Source organism: Heterodontus francisci, chromosome 19 (assembly GCF_036365525.1).
Source record: "Heterodontus francisci isolate sHetFra1 chromosome 19, sHetFra1.hap1, whole genome shotgun sequence".
Taxonomy (NCBI): domain Eukaryota; kingdom Metazoa; phylum Chordata; class Chondrichthyes; order Heterodontiformes; family Heterodontidae; genus Heterodontus; species Heterodontus francisci.
The window spans coordinates 70,198,879-70,214,397 of NC_090389.1; the positions used below are offsets into that span (position 1 = coordinate 70,198,879).

Genomic DNA, 15,519 nt, shown 5'->3' on the forward strand with positions numbered 1-15,519 from the left:
GAAGCAAAATATTTGTTCATTGAATCCGCCAATTCCCTATTATCTACTATTAACTCCCCATTCTCACTCTCTGGAGGACCAACACTCACTTTACTTACTCTTTTCCTTTTTAAGTACCTGTAGCAACTCTTGCTATCCATTTTTACATTTCTAGCTAGCTTCCTCTGATACTCATTTTTTACATTTCTTTCTCCTGCTTAACCTTTTAGTCATTCTCTGCCAATATTCTGATCTGCCACTCATCTTTGCACAATTATATGCTTTTTCCTCAAGTTTGATGCCTTTCTTAACTCTTTAGTTTAGTTAACTCCTGCGGATGATGGGTCCTCCCCTTAGAATTTTTCTTTATAGTAGGAATATACTTATTCTGAGTATTCTGAAATATCCCCTTAAATATCTGCCACTGCTTCTCTACTGATCTATCTCCTAGTCTAGTAACCCAGTTCACTTCAGCTAGCTGAGCTTTCATGCCCACATAGTTGCTCTTATTCAAGTTTAAAATACTAGTCTTCGACCCACTCCTCTCTCTTTCAAACTGGATGCACAATTCAGTCATATTGTGGTTGCTGCTACCTAGTGGTGCCTTTACTCTGAGGTCCTTATTTAATCCTGTCATGTTACATAATACCAAGTCTAATATAACCTGCTTGTTGGTTGGTTCCAGAACGCGCTGCTCTAAGAAACTATCTCAAAAGCATTCTTTGAACTCCTCATCCAGGCTACTGATGCCAATCTGATTTTTCCAGTTTATAGATCGATTAAAATCGCCCATGATTATTGCCGTCCCTTTATCACAAGCACCCAATATTTCTTCTTGGGTACTTGGTCCTACATTGTGGTTACTGTCAGGGAGCCTGTAGACCACTCCCACTAGTGACTTCTTTCCCCTACTATTCCTCATCTCCTGAACCAAGGTCATCTCTAACTATTGCACCAATGCCATCCTTGATTAACAGTGCTACCCATCCACCTTTACCTAGCCTCCTATTCCTCTTGAACGTCATATACCCCTCAATATTGAGGACCCAATCCTCAATTACCAATTGATTGGTAAATAGTTGTTTCTACTCTATTTTGCAGTAGTAAAATACAGTATTAAACCACAGTGAATTTCAGAATATGCTTGGAGGAAAGGGGTAAATGTTTAATTATTTAACACATTGCAGATGGCAACTATGACACCATGCACTAACCTATCCAGAACACTGTATTCACTCTCAGATTTAAACAGTGCCACCAGCCTGGCTTCCATCATTATATAGACGCTTCCAGTGGAGTTGTCTGCAAAGACATAAAACATGGAATTAGTCAGGAGTTTAACCAGACACCAGGGTATGCATTGTAATTGGAGTTATTTAATTTTAATATATAACTTAAGAATCAGAACTACGATCAGAATACAGAATGGATTTTAAGAGTCTGCTTTACAATAGCGTGCCAAAGACCGTCAGAAAAAAGTTTTAACCTACATGCCAATCTCTCACAGATAGAACTTAGATGCTATCTTTTGCAAGCATTACAAGAGGCTGCAGATATATCAAGAACAAAATGTACTCAATACACAACTTGCTTTCAAGTCAGAGGGCTGCACATAGTTACTTAAATTGCTACAAATCTGGGTTGTGCCAGCAATACTTCATAAGTAGCAAGCCACGAAGTGTCCCAATTACAATTATTTTTTGACAAACCCTTCCTCTATCGCTTCACTGTCACTAAACCTAGCTGAAAAAAGCAGCAATAAATAAACCATTTTAGCACAACAAGAACAGCACATAAATTGATTTTAAATGCCCAGAAGCTGTGCTGTTTTGTTGGCAGGTAGAACACTCAAATGGAAATCCATAATCTGCAAGCCCTGTGATCTTTATTTTTGTTTAGAAAGTACCATTAGGCCCAGCCACAGAAATTCTGATAAGAATGAAAGGGAGGGTGGCATTTTAAACTGCCAACTGCAGCTCTCATGGGATCAAAAAAATCAAATTCTGGTAGCATGTAGTACACCTCGTTTAGATCATCAGATGCTATCAGCAGCAAGATTACCAGTAGAAAATTGTCAAGATAAAAACCATGGAATTTCTTTTTTTTTTAATGCATTATGCCATTTAGATGCTCCAGTTATCAGCAAAAGTACAGTTACATTATGAACCAACTAATACAAAAAATTTTCCTCTCTCCATTCCACCCCAATATTTCAGGAATCATCATATAAGAAAGCATGGTTGTAAGCCTGCACCTATTTCAAATTACCTAACTTGTACCCCGTCTTCCCCTATTCGATAAAACATAACTCTTTAACGGACATGAAATTCCAGAGTGCTGGCAGAACATGGCTACTTTGCCAAAATGGCCATTCTCCACATATAAGCCTCATTAGCGAGTGTTCACAGCCAGAGGACTTCACATGAGGACAGAATCACCATCCCCATTTTCCAGTAGGAAACAACATCAACTTGCATTGATTGAACACTGTTAAAGAAGAAAAATGTTCCAAGATGCTGCACATTAAAAATGGCAAACCTAAGAAACAGTTATTACAAGGGATGATTAAAAACTTGGTCAAAGAGGGTGATCGAGAGGAGTAGTTGTTTAGGGACCTAATTCCAGGGCTTGTTGCTGAGGCAGTTGAAGGCATGGATGCAAATCGCGCAGCTAAGAGAGGGCTGATGCACGATAGGCCAGAATCAGAGGAAGGAGATTGGAAGGTGGTTCATATGGTTGGAGGAGGTTACAGAAATAGGAAGGAGCAAGGCCAGGAAAGATTTTTTTTTTAAAAACAGGATGAGAATCTTAAACTGGAAGTTTTGTCAGAGGTTGGTGGGGAAATGAAAGCCAATTAGGTAGGTTAGCAAAGGCAGAAGGGAAGGATGATTGGGACTTGGTGCAGGAGGGGACAAAGACTGTAAAGATTTAGATGTGCTGAAGCTTGCAGACGATGGAAGATGGGAGGCCACCCAAGGAAGCATTAAGGAAGCTTTATAACAAAGACATTGATGAAGAGATCCCGCAGCAGATGGGCTGAGCCTGGAACAGAGGAGGGCGATGTTACAGGAGTGGAAGCTGTCTTTGTGATGGAGAGGACATCAAATTGGAATGATAGCTCAGGCTCAACAGGACAATAAAGTAGTTAACAATCCAAGATATTCGCCAGAGATAAATTGTAGAGTTACAAATAAAAACACAGTGGCGCAGTGGTTAGCACCTTAGCTTCACAGCTGTGTGCTTCACAGAAACCTGATTGGAGATTTAAACAAGGAGTTGGGGGAAAGAAGAACATGGATTTGGGAGTGTGGGGGGTGATAACATACAAGAATTTGAGAGGAAAGGAACTTGCAGATAAGCAGTACATTTGCTAGATTACAGGAAGGAGAGGGCGAGTTTCTTTTAAAAAGGAGGGTTATAATTTTTATTTAGAGATACAGCACTGAAACAGGCCCTTCGGCCCACCGAGTCTGTGCCGACCAACAACCACCCATTTATACTAACCCTACAATAATCCCAAATTCCCTATCACCTCCCTACACTAGGGGCAATTTACAACGGCCAATTTACCTATCACCTGCAAGTCTTTGGATGTGGGAGGAAACCGGAGCACCCGGCGAAAACCCACGCAGACACAGGGAGAACTTGCAAACTCCGCACAGGCAGTACCCAGAATCGAAACCGGGTCCCTGGAGCTGAGGCTGCGGTGCTAACCACTGTGCCGCCCAAAAATGGCAGTGGTTTTGAAAGGGGAGGGGACAGTACTCAAGAAAAAAACATTTTACACTGTCAGCTAGCATAGAAACCAGGAAAGGAATAAAAACAAAAAGTGCTGGAAAATACTCAGCAGGTCTGGCAGCATCTGTGGAGAGAGAAGCAAAGTTAACCTTTCAGTTCGGTGACTTTTCATCAGAACCAGGAAAGGAAGTTGGATGGTCAGCAATTTAGTGGGAATGGGGTCAATGGAGCAGAAACTGAGTCTTCATGGACTAGAAGAGCTCAAAGAGGGCACAAAAGGACCAAAGAGACAAACTAGAGAAAGATCTGGCATGGGGCAGAGGAAGCTTGGGAGGAAATATGGCTTGGTGGTCAAGGAAAATGGGAACAGCAGAGGCAGCTGGGCTCAATTTTTCTGACAAAGAAGTCTCTGAACTACTGGCGCACAAGGGTGGGATTGCGGGTGGTGGATGGCAAGAGAGAATGGTTTAAGGAGATGGACAGTGGAGGAGAAAAGAAGCTGGACATTAGCTCTGCTCTCGAGGTTGATCCTGGAGTATCAGTTGATTTTGGCAAATGACAGAGGTCCAGCAGTACTTACTGTGGTCCAGTCAGATCTGGTGATGGTGTGGTGCACCAGATACATGCAAGACTGTATCCCTTGGACTAAAGGGAGTGAAAATGGAGGCATACCAGGGGAAATATCTATTCCAACACCATGACTGTCTACTATCATATCTCCGTAACATTGTTGTCTCACCCCATCATAGCTCAGCTTCTACTGAAACCCACATCCATGCCTTTGTTATCTCTAGATTTGGCTATTCCAAAGCTTTCCTGCCCAGCATCCTCCTTTGCAGCCTTTCTAAACTTGGGCTCATCCAAAATTCTGCTGCCCATACCCTAACTCACATCAAGTCCCATTCACCCATCACTCCTGGCTCACTGTCTGGCAACACCTCAATTTTAAAATTCAAATCCCTTCATGGCCTCACCCCTCCTTATCTCTGTAACCCCTTCAGCTTTATAGCCTCCGCGATCTCTGCACCCCTCCAATTTGGAAAATTCGGGCCCGTTGTGCATCCCTGATTTTTAATCAGTCCACCACTGGCAACCGTGACTTCAGCTACCTAGACCGCAACCTCTGGAAATCCCTTCCTGAACCACTCTGCCTCTTGACCTCAAGATACTCCTTAAAAACTACCTCTTTCACCAAGTACCTCTCCTGATATCTCATGTGGCTTGGTGTCAAGATTTGTCTAATAATTCTCCTGTGAAGCACGTTGGGACGTTTTACTACCATAAAGGTGCTATATAAATACAAGCTGTTTTTGCTGCATGACCAGGCTGGAAGACAGTACTGGTTTTACTGGGGACAAAGGCATTAAAAAGGTGGAGATCGCCAAGTGTCTGAGCAGATCAACAGCTGCAGAAGCAGTGCTGCAATGAAATATAGGAATAGCTGAGCTGATAAATAGAACACCACTGTGTCATAAAAAAAGGTCAGCAAGAGTATCCGCAATAAGGGCTAAATGTAGGGCATTGTTGCCATGGCAATGCAGGTGTTGAAGGACTCTGAAGGACAAAAGCAGTAGAGGCTGCTCTCAGACTCTAAAAGGTGTGAAGCTGCTCAAAGCACTTCAGCATTCTTTTTTATCCCATCAGTTTCATTTATTTCCTTCCCCTTGAGCCATTAAATCCTCGAGTACAGATTCATGGACACCTGCTGGCCTCCTTGCCCAAGTGTCCATTATTCATATGTGACTGTTATCAAGAAGTATTGGGAGGCTATTCAGTTACAGATGCATTACAGATGAACCCAATCCCAACCACATGCATTTACATGCACAAGTGCAGTGAGATAATTCTGTCGAATTTGGCCCTCCCAAATACAGTTAACTGCAAATGCACAAATAGATCTGACTCCGCATTTTCACTGGTCTGCATTCAGCAGCTAAGGGAAATCTGTGGAATCAGCAACATATGGCACAGAGTAGTGGGATAGGAATTCAGTCCATCCCTACCAAGTTACCAAACTCAATCACTGTAGGGAGGCATCAAAACATCAGACAAATGAAAATACTAAACCTGGGTCAGACTTACATACCCACAATAGTTTATATTTAAAGAGTTGCAACTGAGTTGAGGAACAAATTTAATAATTGGCACAATGTGGCTCTCCCTGCTTTTCTGGCAAGGAATGTCTCGGCCCTGCTAGAAAATGCTTATTTAAACGGTGGGCAAGCCATCCATAAAATATCACAATGACAGACTAACACAATAGCACTCCATAGTACAACACAATGGGAGCACCATAGCAATATAATTTTTTCTAATTTTGAAGACACTGATCACAAAAATCTTCCTTTAAAACAAAAATGTATGGGTTGCTGGAGCCATCAGTCTCAGCTAAAAAAAAAAATCAGTTACAGCTACTAGTATGCATTTGAACTTACAACAAGTCAACTACTGTTTGGACTCGTACCTAACACAAAGGAAGATGGTTGTGGTTGATGGCAACCAATCATCTCAGTTGCAGGATATTGTTTCAAGAGTTCCTCAAGGCAGTGTCCTCAGTCCAACCATCTTCAGCTGCTTCATTAATGACCTTCCCTCCATCATAAGGACCGAAATGGGGATGTTTGCTCATGATTGCAGTGCTCAGTTCCATTCACAACTCCTCAGAAAATGAAGCAGTCCATGCCCACATGCAGCAAGAGCTGGACAGGCTTTGGCTGATAAGTGGTCAGTAACATTCGTGTTACACAAGCGCCAAGTAATGACCATCTCTAATAAGAGAGAATCTAACCACCTCCTCTTAACAGTCAAGGCATTACCATCGCTGAATCCCCCAACATCAACATCCTGGGGGTTACAGTTGACCAGAAACTTAACTGGGCCAGCCACATAAATAAAAACAGAAAATGCTGGAAACATTCAGAAACCTGGCAACATCTGTGGAGAAAGAAGCAGAGGTAATGTTTCAGGTCCGCGACCTTTCGTCAGAACTGGGGGAATTTGAGTCGGAGTCCACATGAAGTCAGAGCCGGAGACAACTGCTAAGGAAGGAGATGTGGCTGTGAGAGTGAGTTTTGATGGGTACTTGATCAAACATGAGAAGATATACAGAAAGCAACGAAAGTGAACAAGGTAAAAGAGACAAACGGAACTCTTGTCGAAAAGAGCTGAACTTCTTCAAGGTGGGCATTCCTGCAAGAGAAGTAGCAGTGAATTAAACAATACACAAATAAAATACTGCGGATACTAGAAATAGGAAACAAAAACAGAAAATGCTTTTATTTCAGATTTCCAGCATCCGCAGGAATTTACTTTTGTATTCATAGCCACATAAATACTGTGGCTACAAGAACAGGCCAGAGGCTGGGAATTCTGCGCTAACACCTCCTGACTCCCCAAAGCCTGTCCACCATCTACAAGGCACAAATCAGGAGTGTGATGGAATACGCTCCACTTGCCTGGATGAGTGCAGCTCCAACAACACTCAAGAAGCTCGACACTATCCATGACAAAGCACCCTGCTTGATTGGCACCCCACCCACAAACATTCACTCCCTTCACCACAACGCAGCGGCAGCAGTGTGTACCATCTACAAGATGCACGGCAGCAAAGCACCAAGGATCCTTCGACAGCACCTTCCACACCCACAACCTCTACCACTAAGGACAAGGGTAGCAGATGTATAGAAAACCACCACCCGCAGGTTCCCCTCCAAGCCTCATACCATCCTGACTTGGAACTATATCGCCATTCCTTCATTGTCACTGGGTCAAAATCCTGGAACTCCCTTCCTAACAGCACTGTTGGTGTATCTACATCCCAAAGACTGCAGAAGTTCAAGGCGGCAGCTCACCACCACCTTCTCAAGGGCAACGAGGGATGGACAATAATTACTGGCCCAGCCAGCAACGCCCACATCGCATGAACTAAAAAAAAAATTGTTGCCCCTTCACTATCTTTCTGTCAAATCCTGGTTCTCCATCTCTAACAGTTCTATGGGTGTGCCTACAACACACAGGTGGCTCATCACCACCAGTTCAAGGGCAATTAGAGATGGGCAATAAATGCTGGCTTTACTAGCATTGCCACAACCCATGAACAAATAAAAAAACTCTCAAAAATTAAGACCAATAGCAAGACTGACCATTTACAGAGTATGCCAGGACTTTTTAAGCTCCAGCCCTCCTGCACATCTGGAAAATTACTGACGAAAACCACAGTCATTTCCAGAAAGTGATTGGAGTTTCTTTTGTGTAAAATCTTTATTGTGTTAACATTGTAAATAAAGTAATCCATTGGCTACAATATTTTGAGGCATTTTTGAACACAGGACAATGTATATTTTCTGATAACTGATATCCCACAACTACATTTTGTAAGTACATTAAGACAAATGAACACATGTACACAGGAGGAGAGAACCAACAAGAGGAAAAGAGCTCAAGCAGAAACATCATAGAATGGGTCTTTATATTTTGTAACATATTCTAAAATGCCACATCAGGTGCCTTTCTTTTCATCTCAAAACTTAAAAACAACCAGGAAATAAAATATCCATATATAAACAGTGATCTCTTCTAGAAAGACTACACCATACAACCCCCTGAATCAAACATGCTTATTTAAGACACAAAGTAGTTTAATCTTTTCTTGCCCTATGCATGAAATATGGTAGAACTGTTTTTTACCATTACAGTTTAGGATGTGGAATTCTACAACTGAGGGAGTGCACACAGAAAATAAAGACCATGAGCCGTATTCAGTTAAGTAGGTTTAGATGAAGAAGAGAGGAAGAGAGGCACAAGAGAGAGTGCGGTTCCAAGACTGCATCTCAGTCTGGGAAATCTTCTCAGTACCAAACAGGAAAAGGTGAAGTGCAAAACTTAGATAGCAGGGTGGGGCAAGATCAGGAGAATTCAGACATCTGGTACAGTGGCAGGTTGTAGCACAGGAATACAGCCAGTAAGAAAGAGATGAGGGAGGAGAGATGCTAAAAAGGAAATTTAGGTTGGGGAAGGCATAGGGTGTTCATGGCATGGGAAATTCAGCCAGCAAGGGAGATGGGCAGGGAATAGGAACTTATAAGGGACAGAAATCACAATGGGCAGCATACAATCAGAGGATACGAGGTCAAAGATGAGGAGCCGATCAGTTCTAGAAAAGACTTCTGGCAAAAAAATGTTCAGTGACTGTGTTTCTGAGCAGTGCACACAAACACCAATCTCAAACTCTCAACTTGTGGGAAACCTGCAAATTACAGTTATCAAAATGTCATTGACTCCAGAAATCCCATTAACACTTCTTCTGGGCAGCACTTTGTCATTCGCCTCCCATTCTGAAAGTTGCAAAACAACATCATCCTGCCTAAAAGGACATTTGAACTTGGTGATTTTTAAATGGCATATAACACAGGATTTGGTAAATAACACATCCCACTCCTAACCTTCACCAGTTTAAAACTAATTTAGAACAACTTTCTGAGTAAGTCAGGCAATTTGTAATGCAGCGCGGAGTTCAAGAACGAAAACTATTTATATTTCAGGAACCGATCATTTACTTCACTGTCTCTAAGATTTCTTTCAAACGGTTTTCCAAACCCTTTCAGCGCATATGTGCATGCCTATTCTTAAAGTAGAAAAACCTCTGACTCACTGGTATGCAATGCCATGGGGGACTTGTTAAAAGTGGTTAGATTCCCTAGTCAAATGACAAACTGGAATTATATTGTACATTTCAGAGACTTCAAACCTCCTGTAATTTGGTTTGGAATAAGTTTTACCTTTGATTTTTACATATTGATATTCTGGGCTGACGCAAACAGCAAGGTTGCTCGGCAAGGTCCATGGTGTTGTTGTCCAAGCAACCAAGGAAACACTTTCATCCTCCTCCAGTGGAAAATTCACAATGACAGAAGGATCCTGAACATCCTATAAGCAATAAGACAAGACATAAAGCATACTCTTAGCAAAACATTACAATTAAACATTTATGTGCAACTGTTTCCTACACATATAATTGAATACGCTACAGGAAAAGTTCAACTCTGGATTTCTAACTTAAAATGTTGTTTATAATTGCCTTGCCCTAGGATTAATAAGGAAACATGATTACTTGTTTCAAATGGCTAATGATATTCAAGTTGTTTCTGGCTAAAATGTCAAAGACTAAATTAGTCATTTGACTTAAGCACAAATTAAACCAAATCACATAGTTAACAGGTGAAATCCATAAAATATATCTAATTATACTGCAAATGTGGCTCGAGGGCCCACTGAATAGGAAAAAAATAATTACTGTTCCATGACTGCATAGAAAACTTGTATCCTGCAACCATTCAACCTAACTGAACCTTTCAAAATATATAACACACTGAAGTGTCATGTTAAAATCATTTTTGTTAAAAATCAGTCTTCCATTTTCGAAACACAAGCTAATTTAATGACACATCACACCTGACCTGCTGTGTATAACCAATCATATTACCTCTGGCAGGGCAGTAGTTTAACCTCAAAAATCCTGTGCACTTGGTCAACGCATATTTAAAGAATCTCAGAATGGTTACACCATAGAATGTGGCCATTCGGTCCATCGTGTTGGTGCCTGCTCTCTGCAATAGCAAATCAGCTCGTTCCACTCCCCTGCCCTTTCCCCATAGCCCTGCAAATTTTCTCTCTTCACGTACTTATCCAATTCCTTTTTGAAAGCTGCCTTTCACCACATTCTCAGGCAAAGCATTCCAGATTCTAACCACTCGCTGGTAAAAATGTTTTCCTCATGTCGCCTTTAGTTCTTTTTCCATTCAACCTTATATCAGTGTCCTCTGGTTCTCAACCCTTCTGCCAACGGGAACAGTTTCTCTCTATCTACTCTGTCTAGACTCATGATTTTGAACACCTCCATCAAATCTCCTCTCAGCCTTCTCTTCGCAAAGGAAAACAACTTCAGCTTTTCCAATCTATCCTCATAATTGAAGTCTCATCCATCTCATCAAATCTTTTCTGCACATTCTTTAAAGCCTTCACATCCATCCTAAAGTACGGTGCCCAGAAATGGACAACACTCCAGTTGAGGCCAAACCAGTGTTTTATAAAAGGTGCACCATAATATCATTGCTTTTGTATTTTATACCTCTATACAAAGTCCAGCATCCCATATGCCTTTTTAAAAAACTTTCTCAACCTGCCCTGCCACAGTCAATGATGTGTGCACATATACCCCCAAGTGTCTCTGTTCCAGCACCCCTTTAGAATTTCACCCTTTAATTCATATTGCTTCTCCTCAATCTTCCTATCAAAATGTATTACTTCACACTTCACTGCCCATTTCATCACTTTTTTTAAAAAAGGGTTTATTACAAGTTTCAATGAACAGGAAAACTCCAGTCAAGAGTCCCTTCACAACTAAGCACTTACCTAAGTTTGAACCCACAAATCCCAACATTATGTGAAACCAACTTTCTTCAAAAAGAGGAACTTCTCCAAAAGGGTTAACAAGAACACTGCAATCTACGGAATCATCTCCTAACAGGAGAGAGGAAGGGGAAATGGATAATTTTCTTCAAAAAATCATTTCTCCTTGGCTCCTTTGGATACATTTATGCAAGGTGAGCATTCACCCAGTGCCAAGAGTGCAACTTCAAAGGTTTTATTAATATGTAAATGTATACAGTGTCTATTGTCCCTTTAGCAATTTGCAGAGAGCTCTACGTGATTTTCATTGCATCAGTTTCACTACCAGGGCAGCACTGGTCTGTGAGGAGTTGAAGCAATTAGGGTAGCATTGCCACTGGGCTCTAATGCTGTCATGTCTGAATAGATAGATTAACACACAAAATAGCTTTTGCCTAGAAAAATTTATCTGCAGTAACTGAGGCAATTGAGTTCTATAATTTGGATTCACTATTGAGCCAAAGAGGATTGCAATGGATCCCTCTTGCTTGTAGAGCAAAAATAAGTTCTTTGATTGCAGAGATTAGGGATTACTTCTGAATCATCAGTGCAACTGTTCAAATTGGTGAAAAATCTAAGAGCTATTTCCTATTGGACTTACACTTCATGCTAGAAATATAGTGAATGATGGTCCCAAAGCATCCACTTTTATAGTGCAAAATTCAAAGGAGCCTCTCAAGCCCACACTACGTAGGATAATGTGAGGCATTTTTAAAAGCAACTAGGAAATTAAGTGTTACCTTATAATTTTGATGTGATTCAAAGTTAGAGAGAGGAGTGTTACACGCAGTAGAAAACGGCATAACTTTAACTCCTCTGTAGACCAGTCCCTTGTCATACAGCTGCTTAAACACCCACCTAAAAAGAAAATAGATTTCAAGAAACACGGGAAAACTACACTGTCATAGGTAATTTCATTAACACTTTAGTATCCAGTTAAGGCACCTTACAATTTTTGGTAGTAAATCTTGGAAGTTCACCATTCTCTCAATGATGGAGGGAGGGAGGAAATTTGCCTCCTAATTTTTCTTCTCCTTGCCTCACCTCTAGTCAGCACATGTTGTTGGATGTTGGTGACTTGCCAGAAATCAGAAACCTCCCATGTAGGAAATTACAAATTTGTGTTATTCCACTCTATGATTCAGGATATCAGAATATGAAACACACTCTCTACTGGGCTACTGCTGCACTGCATAGTAACTTGAATGCCTGTTTGTTACATATCTATATTATTCTCCTATGAGATGTAATAAAAGATCCTTCATTTAATATTAATTACACAAAGTCAGTGAACAATGCATAGGACAATAGCTTCTTACAGTAATGTACAGTCTGTTCAAAGAGTAAGGCAATGCAAGACTAGCAAAAGGAATCTGTTGTGAAGTAGTGTGAACCAGACGGATTTAACTTCAAAAATTATAATTTCAAAAAAAAACAAACATTTTTATGTATAGCTCATGAGGCCCCAAATGGACAATTTTTCCAAAAATTGCATCAGCTTTCCTCCCTATTTTGTTTACAACAGCACCCTGTACTGCCTGTTTAACAGTTCATTTGTATTGCGCTCTTTTTGTTCTGCTGGCTTTTAAAAAACATAATCCCAGTTGTGCTGCCTGCATCTTCCCCTTTGCCTTTTGAATAGCTCCATTGTGCTGTGTGTTTTTAAATGCTTTTGTTGCCCTCCCCCTTTTCCAAATAAAAAAGCTCAATTGCTCAATTTGCTTTTTTCCCCCATTTTTTTTGAAGGCATGTTCCTTTAGGGTTTTCTTTTTCAGGTCAAATTATTGCTGTTTCTTTGCCGGGAGGGGGGGCCGTTCAAATCCCTCTCATTTTCCCCCAGCGCCTTTTTCTCCACTCATCAACTTCAAATCTAAGTATTCTGCAGTTCACATCATTCCAACCAACCACCCGCATCATTACACCGTCACTTACCCTACCCCCCTTAGCTACTTACAACCTCACATTCTCTCTTTAGTACTATACCCACTTTCCAACTACAGTCTAGTCCTCTTAAGTTAAAGCTGATTAATTCAATCTATTAGTAGGAATTGTCACTAAACTGCATTATTTATGTTGTTAAATTAATGAACATTTCAATTTATTTAGCACAAAAATTACTCAATTAAATCAGGAGTGGATTGTATCCCCCAAAATGCTTAATACTTGTCCACAATTTATGTCAGCTATGGCTCAGTTGGTAGCAATCTCGTCTAAGTCACAAGGATAAGGGTTAAAGTCCCGCTCCAAGGCTTGAGCATAAAAATTAAGAGGGTACTGAGGGAGAGCTGCACTGTTGCTGGTGCCACCTTCTGGATGACATGTTAATCCAAGGCCCCATCTGCCTGCTTGTGTGGATGTAAAAGATCCCACGGCACTATTCCGAACAACAACAGGGGAGTTATCCCCAGTATCCTGGCCAATATTTATCCGTCAATCATGATCACAAAAACATTATCTGGTCATCACACTGCTGGTGGGAATCTGCTACGCACAAATTGACTGCCATGTTTCCTACATTAATACAAAAAAGTACTTAATTGGCTGTAAAGAACCTCGAGATGTCCGGTGGTCATGAAAAGAACATAGAAATAAGAGCAGCAGTAGGCCCTTCAAGTCCGCTCTGCCATTCAATGAGATCATGACTGATCTTCTACTTCAACAACATTTTCCTGCACTATCCTCAAAACCCTCGATGTTTTTAATATGTAAAAATCTATCAATCTCAGTCTTGAACATACTCAATGACTGAGTCTCTACCACCCTCTGTGGCAGAGAATTCCAAAGATTCACTACCTTCTGAGTGAATAAATTCTTCCTCATCTCAGTCCTAAATGGCCTGAGACTTTATTCCCTGGTCCTGGACTCCCCAGCCAGGGTAAACATTCTTCCTGCATCAACCCTGTCGAGCCCTTTAAGAATTTTGTATGTTTGAATGAGATCACCTCTCATTCTTCTAAACTCCAGAGAATAAAGGTCCAGTCTATTTAATTTTTCCTCACAGGACAATCCCTACATCCCAGGAATTAGTTTGGCGAACCTTCATTGCACACCCTCTATGGCAAGTATATCTTTCCTTAGGTAAGGAAACCAAAACTGCACACAACACTCCAGCTGCAGTTTCACCAAGGCTCTATATAATTGCAGTAAGACATCTTTACTCCTCTACTCAAATCTTCTTGTAATGAAGGCCAACATACCATTTGCCTTAATTGCTTGTTGTTCCTGCACGTTAGCTTTCAGTGACTCATGGTCAAGGCTATATAAATGCAAGTTTTCCTTTTATCAACTCCTATGTAAATGGTGTTTTTAGTTTTACTTGATGCATTGCTCCACCTGCTGGATATCTTCTGAAAGCACAGTTTCACAAGACAGTCTCAGCCAAGAACTGCCAAATTGATTTGCATTTTATGCACTCACTTTAAACCTAACGAGCCATTTGACTTGTACACACTTAATCAAATATTATAGCCATTTTAAAATGAGTATCAATACTGTTGAGTATTGAGAAAAAGTCGAAAATATTTGGATTGTTTCTTATGCACCATTTTTTCCGTTGTTCTTCCTCACCTCAAACGATCAACTCCTTGCTCAATTCAAAATTGGGATACAAAATTGTCAGATGCCCAATAATACCTCCTCAAAGTGGCAGTTCTTCACATAATAGCCAAGAACATGAGTACTGGCTAGCTATTTGACTATAAGAAGCATCACAACTGAATTTAGTCCTGCCTTCACTCGATTTCCACGTAGATGCCAAATATCTTAAGCTCCAGGACATTGCTGCAAGAGCTCTTCAAGGTAGTGTCCTAGGTCCAATCATCTTCAGCTGCTTCATCAATGACCTTCCCTCCATTATAAGGTCAGAAGTGGGATGTTGGCTGATGATTGCACAATGTTCAGTACCATTTGCCACTCCTCAGTTACTGAAGCAGTCTGTGTCCACATGCAGCAAGACTGAACAATATCCAGGCTTAGGCTGACAAGTGGCAAGTGACATTCGTGCCACACAAGTGCCAGACAATGACCAACTCCAACAAGAGAGAATCCAAACATCTCTCTTTGACATTCAACAGCATTACCATCGCTGGATCCTCCACTATCAACATCCTGGGGGTTACCATTGACCACAAACTTAACTGGAACAGCTATATAAATGTTGTAGCTCCAAGAGCAGGTCAGAAGCTAAGAATTCTGCAGTGAGTAACTCGCCTCCTGACTCCCCAAAGCCTGTCCACCATCTGCAAGGCACAAATCAGGAGTGTGACGAAATACTCTCCACTTGCCTGGATGGGTGCAGCTCCAACAACACTCAAGAAGCTCGCCACTATCCAGGATAAAGCAGCCCGCTGGACCAGC

The 15,519-nt window shown here is 41.1% G+C and overlaps 1 protein-coding gene across 1 annotated transcript in view; it reads right to left on the reverse strand.

Moving 5' to 3' along the window:
* The window catches only part of iars1 (isoleucyl-tRNA synthetase 1), a 216,003-nt gene that overhangs the window by 177,289 nt on the left and 23,195 nt on the right, over positions 1–15,519 (reverse strand). Inside the window, exons 6-8 of the mRNA XM_068051875.1 lie at positions 11,904–12,021; positions 9,495–9,642; positions 1,194–1,281 (exon numbers count right to left, since the gene is read on the reverse strand). Coding sequence (XP_067907976.1) covers positions 1,194–1,281; positions 9,495–9,642; positions 11,904–12,021 — 354 coding nt within the window. The remainder of the gene's footprint in view (positions 1–1,193; positions 1,282–9,494; positions 9,643–11,903; positions 12,022–15,519) is intronic.